The sequence below is a fragment of the Meriones unguiculatus genome, chromosome 11 (genome assembly GCF_030254825.1).
Source record: "Meriones unguiculatus strain TT.TT164.6M chromosome 11, Bangor_MerUng_6.1, whole genome shotgun sequence".
Taxonomy (NCBI): domain Eukaryota; kingdom Metazoa; phylum Chordata; class Mammalia; order Rodentia; family Muridae; genus Meriones; species Meriones unguiculatus.
The window spans coordinates 3058249-3068993 of record NC_083359.1 but is presented as its reverse complement, the minus strand read 5'-3'; the positions used below and the strand labels follow the sequence as shown (position 1 = coordinate 3068993).

Sequence of the window (10745 nt, the reverse complement as noted above, 5' to 3'; positions counted from 1 at the left end):
CTCTTCCGGTTTCCTTTCCCAGGGGTTCCTTCAAACCAGTTTGCTCTCCGTAACCTAAGCCTCGCCCGAGAGGAGATGGAGATCCTTGCCCCGGCCTGCCCGGCCTCCCTAGGCCATTGTGAGGATCGGGAGCGTAATAAGATCAAGCTTCGCTCCCTGGCTGGCCTTCAGGACCCCCGCCCTCGGGGCCCGCAGCCGCCACAGCCCGGTGCTAGACCAACACTTTGTTGGGCCTCAGGGGACCGGCGCCTTCCAGCAGGTGTGTCCCGCGCCCGCGGTTTCTGGGCGGTCCTGGCATCTCCACCGCGCTGGGCGTGGCTGCGGCCCGCCCCAGGCAGAGATGACCCGGGCCGACCGCGGGGGGAGCGGTCCGCCCCTCCGCGCCCTGCATCCGGTGCACCCCGGCTCCCGGGCGGCGATAAAGCTGGGCGCCCCGGGCCCCCAAGCCGAGCGGCTTCCAGGCCCTGCCGCCGGGGCGAGCAGAGTTAACGCCGCCCGCTGCAGCCCAGGCCGGGGGCCGGGCCCCGGGGAGCGCCTCCCATTGGCCGCCGAGCCGGCTCCGCGCTGGTTGGCTGGGGCGCCCTGCTGCGGCTCCGGCGGAGTCCCCCATTGGCGCTGCGTTCCAGGGACCCGAGCGTGGCGGCCCGGCCTCGGCTGCCTACCTCGGGTAAAGGTGCTCCAGCTCCCGCAGCTTGCCACGCTCGTTCTTAGCCGGAACCCTAACTTCCTTCTCGTCCCTCCCCTTGCCGTCGCCGAGCTGCCTCCCGGTCTCCCCTCTGATTCTTTTCCTCCTGTTGCTCTTCTTTTTCTTGCTTCTCCACCTACCATTTCCCAGCTCCGCGTCTTCCTACTCCCTGGTCCCCCTAGCCTGTCATCGCGGGCATCCCCACCTGCCAGCCTCCAGCTTCTGCTCCTTCTGACTTAGATCCCTCGGTCAGCAGGGCCTTCTCACCACACTACCGCACAACTCCTTACCTCTCTGCCACCATCTGACCCCCAGATCCCCTCTAACTTTAGCTTCACTTCTTGGCATTTGACCTTGGCACATTAGCTCTCTGAATTTCTGCCTGTTGCAGCGTGGGCTTCAAGAAGGAGGGTGTTGCCCTGAGATCCATCCCTGCTCTCTGAGGCTGTTGCTGCCCTACCATGGACTTCTTGATGAGTGGCCTGGCAGCCTGCGGGGCCTGTGTGTTCACCAATCCCCTTGAGGTTGTGAAGACCAGAATGCAATTGCAGGGTGAACTGCAGGCCCCAGGCTCCTACCAGCGTCACTACCGAAATGTCTTCCACGCCTTCTTCACCATTGGCAAGGTGGATGGCCTGGCTGCCCTGCAGAAGGGCCTGGCCCCTGCACTCCTGTACCAGTTCCTGATGAATGGCATCCGACTGGGCACCTACGGGCTGGTGGAGTCTAGGGGCTACCTGTGTACCACTGATGGCGTCCACAGTCCCTACCGCAGCGCCGCAGCCGGGGCCATGGCTGGGGTCATGGGAGCCTATTTGGGAAGCCCCATCTACATGGTAAGAAGTGGGGTCTTGTCCGGGGCCTTCAGGAAAGTCCCTTTGTGTAGGGTGGGAGCCCGGCCTTCACAAGGGCATTGGTGCCAGGGTGCTGCCCCCTGTAAGCAGGAAAGGGCTCAGGAAAGTTTCTGGCAAGCGTCAAGGCCTTTTCATCTGCCTCATACACACCCATCCAACTGATTTGGTGTGTTGATGGGGGTCACCGACTGTGTCTGGAGACTTTGAGTAGGGGTGTCGTTTGTTTGTTGAGGCAGGCTCCCCCTGCGCTGTAGTGTCAAAACATCCTCTGTGGCACAACCTGGCTTCAAACCACAGCCCAGCCTCAGCCTTCTCAGCGCTTTAGCTAACAGGTGTGGACGGTGTCTGCCTACCCCAGAGCTTTGGAATCAGACTTTCTGAAACTCAAATCCTGGCTTTGAAAATTAGGAATTGTTGCCACATCTATAAAACAGGAACAATTATAGGCCTTTGTGTGACTGTTTGAGGATTGAAGGAGACAAATAAGATGTACATATGAAGTATTAGTAGGTCCTGGCAGGGGTAAGCACTTGACTTTCTTCAGCTTCCTTCCTTCCATTCTTTCTTTTTGGATGCAGGGTCTGACTGTATAGCCCAGGCTAATCTGAAACTCACTATGAACCCAAGATGGCTTCAAACTCTTGCTCCCCCTTGCCTCTGCCAGGGAGTGCTTTGGTTACACACATGTGTCACCATGCCCAGTGAGCGCCTAACTTTTATTGTCTTATTATTAACTCTGTACAGCAGGATGGGTAACCTGAATATAGGATCAGCAGAGTCCTGGGCAGCACAGAATTGCCATCTCTCGGTTAAGTCCTCCGAGTTATCAGATATAGGTGAAGGTTGGGAGCCTGAGACCCAGAGGTGGTAGGTGCCCTGCCCAAGGTCACACAGCTGTTTGTTGTGGGGACTGGGCCAGGCTTCGAGCAGCTGAGTGAGATGATCTACAGGAGAGCCAAGGTGCTCTCTCCCCTAGTGTATGAGATTTGAGGACAAAGGCATCTTCAAACATCAGCTGAGTTGACACCCACATTGGGTCCGGGGAGCCAAAGGACACGTTTTGGGTAGTCTGACAGGGAGACTGGTGCAGCTTGCTCTGGAGATCAGATCCAGAATGGGAGCTGGCAGAAGAGGCCAGCCTGCATCCAGGTCTTTCGAAACATGGAGTCTTAGGAAACACTGAGATTCTTCAACCTCTACTCCCCACCCCCAACCCAAGGGAAGTAGGATGTGAGGGGGCAGGGTGTCTGCAGTGCTGGGAGGTGTGTCCCCTGGGATACAGCCAAGGGACACAGAGTCTCATGACTAATTTGTTATGTGGGAACAACAGTAATTGCCAGATTAAAGGGATATATTTGTTGCTTAATACCCTAGAGGAAATTTGAGGGGTTTAGGGGTTTGGGTCTTCATGGTAGGAGGATGGTCACTGGGGCTCAAGCTGTGACACTCTCTTGTCCCCAGGTGAAGACACACCTGCAGGCACAGGCAACTTCTGAAATTGCTGTAGGGCACCAGTATAAACATCAGGTGAGGGTTCCCCAAACCCAACCATCTCCCCCATTTTCTCCCAACTTTCTGGCTGTACCTGGCAGCTCCAGCTCTAGCCACTGCTTTGCCCAACCCCATCAAGTTTCACCGGTCAAACCCCACGCCCACCTGACCCTCAAGTGTCCTTGCTCCTCAAATCTCCTACACCTGTTTCTCCTGCCTGAGTCTCTTCACCTGCTGATGTCCTCGAGCCACAGCTCCGGCCTGAGCTCTGGTGTCAGGAGTCACTTGTGGTGGTCCAACTCTGGCTCTAAGCCGACACTGAACTTGCTGTCTGGACAACAGGTGCATGGTCCCTGACAGTGTTAGCAGGAGGCCATCTCTGAAGCATGGGTGACTGAACCCCAACCGCATGCTCTCCCCTCCCCCAGGGCATGTTTCAGGCACTAACCGAGATTGGCCAGAAACATGGTCTAGTGGGGTTGTGGCGTGGGGCCTTGGGTGGCCTGCCCAGAGTTGTCATCGGCTCCTCCACCCAGCTGTGCACCTTCTCATCCACCAAGAACCTCATGAGCCAGTGGGAGGTACTGCCGGGGAAGGTGTGGGACCATCCCTGAAATGGGAACAAGGGTGGGGAAAGGGAGGTGGGCCCTGAAAGGGACGGTGCTGAGGTTTAAAGTAAGGGAGTGGCAGGAGGGCTTGGGGACCACTGACTCCAAAGGGTACTGCGCCCTCTGGACACTCCTCTGGAGTCATCCCTGTTACCTCTGGTGGTCCGGAAGCCCCGGAATTGCCAGTTGTGTTCCCAGGGCAGGCCTCTCTGCTTTGAGCCTGAGTGACTGTGGTTGATCCATTCTCTTTCTTTCTCACAGATCTTCCCTCCCCAGAGCTGGAAGGTGGCTCTGGCGGCCGCCATGGTGAGCGGTGTCGCAATAGTCCTGGCCATGACCCCCTTTGATGTGGCCAGCACAAGGCTTTATAACCAACCCACTGACACTCAAGGCAAGGTAAGGGGGTTCCTAGGGTTCCGGCCAGGGGTGAAGAGGCAGATGTGAGGATCTGCGAAGGCGTCTGCTCCGGCCAGCTCTGACATGCTCGTCCTGTGCTCTCCCTCCCTCCCTGACATGCTCCAGGGCCTCATGTACCGGGGGATCTTCGACGCTCTGCTGCAGACAGCTCGGACAGAGGGCTTTTTTGGCATGTACAAGGGTATAGGTGCCTCCTACTTTCGCCTCGGCCCGCACACTATCCTGTCCCTGTTCTTCTGGGACCAGCTGCGTTTCCTTTACAACACATATGCTAAGTAGCCGTTAGCCGTCGCTCTCCTGCACTCAGGTCTCTCTCTGGGCACCTCTGCCCCTACTACTCACCACCTCGGTGACTGGTGACCGGCTGGCTTTCTAGCACCTTCGGGGCACGGCCACGCCCACCTCTTCTCTGTTCTTTCAGGGTCAGCAGTCATCCTGAGCAGCATTCACTTCCAAGTCCCCCTCCGTACTTCGCCCGTCTCAGGGTTCAGTCACTCCAAAGTATATTTCTACTGTCAATCTTGGGTCCCTTCTGTTCCTGTGTACAGCTTTAAACTCCCCTTCCCGGACCACAGGGGACTGGGGAGACCCAGGTGTCTGCTGAGATTCAAAGCCACAGAGATCATGTTGTCTATAAAGCAAGTTTATTTCTGCAGAGGAGGTGTCTTATGTTTACATCCAGGGAAGCAGCAGAAAGAAACTCCGCCTCTCAGAACTAGGTCCCTGAGTCTTCAGCAGCAGGATGCTGTGTTTCAACCATCTTTACTGGGGGCCAAAGATGTTGGGATCATGAAGAGTCAAGCTAGTCACCAGCTGTTCAAAGTTACCCAGGCTCCAAGGTGGACATGACAGATTTTCGGGGCCAAGGGACCTGCTGTTAGTCCTTAGGGAAGGGGAAGAGAGGGAGAGAGAAAATGGTCCGAAGTCTGCAGGATTACACATCCCAAGTCCCCAGAAGACCAGGAGTCCCCGACCCCCAACGGAGACCCAGTGGCGAGCGTCCAGCCCTTCCCTTGTCCTTACGGGGGCTGATTGAAGGTTAGCAAGAGGTCAGTCTGGTACTGGGGCAGCCGAAGCAAGGCCTGATGCAGCGTGACATCCTTTGCCACCTGAAGGGGTCAGAACCGGTGTGCTTACTAGTGTGCGTACCAGGAGCTGGCCTTCCCCCACCCAGGGCCTCCCTCCCCACGGCCCTCACCTGCTGGTTTTCTTTAGCTACCTGCTGCTTGCCAGAAAGGAACCAGGCATCTTGACAGCACCCCCTCAGGGATAAAGTCTCCAAACAGAGAGGCCCCACAGATAGCACGTGCAAGGCCCTGGCCCCCTGAACCCCGCCAACGTCCTCAAAATGGTACCTGGAGTTGGGGGTACAGGGCTAGGGAGGGGCATCGCTGAACAACCCATGCCCACCCTCGAGCCTGGCTCTCCCCCGGCCAGTCTGCTTTTGCCCTTGGAGTTTCCGTCCCGAATAACCGTCCAGCCGCAGGCCCCGCCCACTTCCTCGGCTCCCGGCCTCCCGTTGGCTCGCTGTCTCACCGCGCGGCCGCTTCGCCCCGCACGTGGGCCTGCAGCTCCAGAAGTTCCACGATCACACTCTGGTCGGTCACGGGATGGCAGAAAACTTCTTGGTTATCCGGGACCGGTCGGAGGTCGCTGGAGAGGGACGGGGGCAACTCTAGTTGTCTCTGGCTTCTTCCCGCAACCCCACCCGAGCGGCCTCCGGGGCGCCTGGGCCTTCTCACCTCACATCAATGGCCCCAGGGGGGAGGATGGCGGAGAAGGCGCCTCCGAACAGTGGACAGTTTCTGGTGGGCTCCATAGATCTAGGACTTGAGCCTGGACATTAGCAGGGTTTTCAAGACACCTACATGGGTCTCCGAGCCATCTCTTGCCCTGGGGTCCCCGGAGCGGCCGCCACCTCCTCCGGGCCTAGTAAACTCACGCAGCTCTGGGACCTTTAAGATCTGGCCACGCCCCGCGGCACGCTGGCCAATCGGCGCCCGCGCCTTGGGGGGGCTGTTCCCTAAAGCCCGCTGTTAGGAGGGAGCCGGCCGGGGAAAGGTTTGCAGTTCAACCCTAAGATTTGTGACGCTCGCGATGGGTTAATCGCTCTTGCCCACTTCCTCCTTCGTTTTAAAGGAGTCGTGCCTTCGAAGAAGGTCTCTTGAGACCGTCCTCGTCTAGATGGGGGTCTCCTGAGGAAGGGGAGAATCCTTTGAGGCTATTCTGGGGCCCCTGGACCCCACCGGGCTGACAGCCAGAGCACTAATTTGTGGGTCTCATGCTGGGAATTAGGAAAACAACCGGCCCAGGTGTGCGTCTGGGTTAGGCTTCCTACCTCAAGCCTTGACACCTAACCTGAGGATTACGGTTCTAATCCCTTTCAGATCTTCCTCTGGGGGCGGGGGGAGGAACAAGGGGAAGCTCCCTCCCGGTACACCTGGACCAAAGCACGGATTAAACTGTTTGTTTTTCCCTTACAGATTTTTAGTGTTGTTTAAGTATTTGTTCAACTTTAGCCTTTCAGTTAGTTTGCCCGTTCATCCTCGATCCCCAGCACCTGGCGTAATGTAAGAACATAATAGTCCTGGTGGTGGTTTGTTGCACTACTGAATAAATCTGCTAGTGCCAATGCCTGGAGCCACGAGGCCACCCGTGACCTCATGGGACCTACTTCCCCGCTGAGAATTAGGCGAAGGGGTTCTCACCCTGGCCAGATGAGCCCTCAGTTTACTGAAATGGAGCCAAGGCTGGCCTCTCTTGATGTGGGTGGTTGAGTTCCATTTCCTCCGTGGGCCTGGCCATACAAAGGCACACGTTACCGAGGTGTCCGTGGAGCTTGTTTTAAGACTACAGCTTGATATACAGAGCTCCTGAGGGCATCCACGAGGCATTCCAGCCAGGACATAGGTGTGGTAACTTGGAGTGTGTACTCTAGGAAATGCAAACGATCGTGGGGGACGGCCAGTAGGTGGGTGTCGGGGAGCTGTGAAGATGGCCAAGTATGGAAGAGCTTGTTTATTTGCCATACTGGGAATTGCCCAGCGTCCTCTACCGCTAGATTCACTTCTCTCGCTCTCCCTCTCTGCCTCTCTCTTCTTCCCTCTCTCCTCTCTCTCTGTAACTGTAATCTTCCCATCTTAGCCTCCTGAATTGCCCTGAGCACGTGCCAGCACACCCAGTTTGGATTCCTTATTTCTTACCATCGGCACCCGGCTTTTCTCCGAGCTTTTCCTCATCTCTAAAGCACGGTTAGGAGTGAAATGTGTCCAGGTGTGGTGGCGCGTGCCTTCAAGGCCAGCCCTGACGAGGCGGAAGTAGTAATATCTCTGTACTTGGAGACCAGCCTGTTCCAGTTATACAGTGAGACCCTTCATCACAAGAGCTGCCGAGGTGGCTCGGTGTTAAGAGACTGCTTTTCCAAAGGACCCAGGTTCAATTCCCAGCACCCACGTGGCAGTCCACACTTGCCTGTAACTTCAGGGTGTAACATCCTCACAAACATAAATGCAGCCTAATTATACCTGTAATCCCAGCAGGCAAGATCTCTGTGAATTCAAGGCCAGCCAGCTTTGGTCTACAAAGCAAGGTCCAGGACAGCCAAGGCTACACAGAGAAAGGAAGAATTGGGATGTAGTTTCTGGGTACGGTAAGTAGGTTTACTCTGTAAGAGAAGGGGTGCTGTAGGCCCCTACGCAACAAAAGAAACCTGGCCACAGAGGTCTCTCTGTGTGGACCTTTCTGTCCCTCCTCCCACTGGGAGCAACAACAGTACCAGGAATGGAGACCTAGCCATGAACCTGACAAAGGAGGAGGAAGTTTCTTCAGCTTTCCCCTTTGGGGTTCCTGGCATGCCTCATGTCTGCTGACAGCTACAGGTAGCTGGAGACCTCTGCCTTTCCTTAGGCATCCTATCTTCCCATAGGACATGAAGGACAGAGATGTGCCAAAGCCTAGGGCCAGATCTCCCCTGGCCACCTTGTCTTGGTGGATCACTGTGTCCCCTGTTGGCTAGCCATCCCTCCCTCGTTATCTGCCATCTCTTTTGGTCTTTTCAAAGCTGACACCCCAGGGTGTTCACACTCAAACTCCTGAAGAAACTGGAGCTATCTGGGTCAGTCTGTTGCCATTTGATCTGAAAGTACCTATCTGGCAAGCTCTGCTTGCATTTTCCCAGGCTCCAGCCAGAGTCCAGTGAAACCCTTGGCACAGCTGGAGCTAGGATGGGACCGATCTCAGGTGACTCACAGCTGCTCTTCTCATGGTACGAGTGTCTGCACTCTGTTGGTGAGACAGGTGGCTCTGTGTTCTGGGATGGCCCCTTCCCTTTGAAAGAACCAAAAGATAGGCTTTGAGAGGCCAGAGAACCGGGTCAGCAGTTAAGAGCACTTGACCTTGTAGAGGACCTGGGTTCTGTTCCCAGCACCCACACAGGCTCACAGCCTCTGGAACTCCAGTCCCAGGGGTACCGGTACCCTCGTCTCACGCACACAGGCAACAGATAACAGAAATGTGGTCCTCACAGGTGCAGGCTCCTAAATAAATCTAAAGAAAAAAGAAAAGGCTTTGCCACCCCTCCCCCCAGTGATGCGGCAGCCAGTGCCATCCACCCCCACCCCAGTGATGCGGCAGCCAGTGCTAGCCCTCCCCCCTCACCCCAGTGATGCGGCAGCCAGCGCTGCTGTCTCTCTGTGGCAGAGTTAGGGCAACATATTTCTTGTCCGCAGCAGTTTTAAGCCTTCAGTCCCACCATGGGTCTCTCTGAAGTTTTGGTGAAATTCATGAATACATACTCAGAAAAAAATGTTTGAAACTATAAAATAAAATGTATAAAAACAGAAGGGAAATTAGTTGGTTTGTTTTTCACTATGTAGTCTTAGCTGGCCTGGAACTTAACATGTAGACCAAGCTATCGCTGTATGTAAGGGCACCGTGCGTGTGTGTGTGTGTGTGTGTGTGTGTGTGTGTGTGTGTGTGTTGGCCAGCCAGGTATGTGCAGGTGTCCTTGGAGGCCGGAAGAAGTGACAGATCCCCTGGGAGCCGGAGCATGTCCGTGCTGGGGATTAAGCTTCTGGTGGAGCAGTCAGTACTCTTCCTTTATTTTCTTGTTGATTTTAAAAAAAGATTTATTTCTTTATTTTATGTATATGAGTGCTCTCTCTGCATGTATACCTGCATGACAGAAGAGGGCATTAAATCCCAATATAGATGACTGTGAGTCATCATGTGGCTGCTGGGAGTTAACTCAATCCTCTGGAAGAACAGGCAGTGCTCTTAACCATCGAGCCATCTCCCCAGCACTTTCTTTTTGTTTTCTTGTTTTTTGAGACAGGGTTTCTCTGTGTAGCCTTGGCTGTTTTGGAACTAGTGCTGTAACCTTGCAGGTCTTGAACTCCTAGAGATGTGCCTGTCTCTGCCTCCCAAGGGCTGGAATTAAAGGCGTACGCCACTGCCACCGGCCAGTGCTCAGCGATCTCTCCTGCCCTCAAATATATATTTTCCATTTACTTATTTCTTTGGTTTTTGAGACAAGATCTTACTTGGGCTAGCTAGCCCAGGATGGCCTTCCCCCAGGTTCCTGAGAGTGCTAGAATTAAAAAAAAAAAAAAAAAAAAAAAAAAGTCATCTCATCCTCTAAAGCACAATAAAGAACTTAAATACAAAGTCCAGAGCTTAATCAGGCTTGGGAGCTCACTTATCCCAGCACTCAGGAAGCTGAGGCAGGAGGATCTTCAGCTCAAGGCCAGTTTGGACTACAGAGAAAATAGAACCATCACAGAATAAACCAGTCATGGTGGCTCTTGGGAAACAGTAAGGAGGATAGGAAGTTGAAGGCCATGGCTGGAGAGATGGCTCAGTGGTCTTGTAGAGGACCTCAGTTTAGTTCCTGGTATCCGTCTCGGGCAGCAGTGTCATCTGTAACTCCAGTTCCAGGAGCCAACCCCTCTTCTGGACGCTGACCCCTGTGCTCACCTATGAATCACACAGACACAGATCTGAAAAATGAACCAAATAGCCAGGTGTGGTTGCACATGTCTTCCAATTCTAGCACTCAGGAGGCAGAGGCAGCTGGGTCTCTGTGAGTTTGTGGTCTCCACAGGGAGTTCTAGGACAGCCACGGCCCTGTAGCAAGACTGTCTCACAACAGAGCACTATGTGTGAGTGACTTCGCTGTGGCTGAGGTAAGACGGATGAGCAAGGACACTCACACAAGAGTTTGCGGCTTATGGCTTCAGAGGGTTAGAATCCATCATGGTGGAGCAGAGGTAGTCGGCAGCAGGCGACTGGGGCCACAGCTGAGACACCTTAAGCCAAAAGCAGGGGCCACGGAGAGCTAATATAGAAGTAGCCTGAGGGGTGGTGGTGGGGCACACCTTTGATTTCAGCACTGGAGAGGCAGAGGCAGGCAGATCTCCGGGTTCTAGACCTGCCTGGTCTACAGAGTGAGTTCCAAGACAGCCAGGGATGTCCAGAGAAACCCTGTCTTGAAAAACAAAGAAGGAAAGAAAGAAAGTGGAAATAGTTAGAGTCTTTTGAGACTTCAGAGTCCTCCTTCAGGGACATACTTCCTCTGGCAAAACCACGCCTAACCCTTCCCAGGCACCAGCTAGGGCACAGGTATTCAAATGTATGACCCCCAGGGGCCATTGTTATCAAACCACCACAAAAACGAAGCAAAAAAAGGACGAA

General features: G+C 54.8%; 2 protein-coding genes across 5 annotated transcripts; one reads left to right on the top strand and one right to left on the bottom strand.

The window, feature by feature from the left end:
* Nucleotides 1–98: 98 nt before the first annotated feature.
* Nucleotides 99–4710, top strand: Slc25a35 (solute carrier family 25 member 35). 4 transcript variants are annotated; one of them, XM_060364995.1, is made up of 6 exons: nt 99–259; nt 1077–1521; nt 3001–3066; nt 3459–3611; nt 3900–4034; nt 4161–4710. In XM_060364995.1, exons 2-6 carry the CDS (start codon nt 1147–1149, stop codon nt 4332–4334), a joined length of 903 nt encoding a protein of 300 aa, XP_060220978.1. In that variant the 5' UTR covers nt 99–259; nt 1077–1146; the 3' UTR covers nt 4335–4710. The 4 variants fall into 4 exon arrangements, with proteins under 4 accessions (XP_060220978.1, XP_060220979.1, XP_021498183.1 ...); XM_021642508.2 differs by lacking the exon at nt 99–259 and adding an exon at nt 381–667; XM_021642507.2 differs by lacking the exon at nt 99–259 and adding an exon at nt 381–673.
* Nucleotides 4683–6025, bottom strand: Rangrf (RAN guanine nucleotide release factor). Its single transcript, XM_021642509.2, has 5 exons — nt 5798–6025; nt 5592–5708; nt 5254–5410; nt 5079–5164; nt 4683–4938 (listed from the first exon to the last, which is right to left on the bottom strand). Exons 1-5 carry the CDS (start codon nt 5872–5874, stop codon nt 4818–4820), a joined length of 558 nt encoding a protein of 185 aa, XP_021498184.1. The 5' UTR covers nt 5875–6025; the 3' UTR covers nt 4683–4817.
* Nucleotides 6026–10745: the final 4720 nt, after the last annotated feature.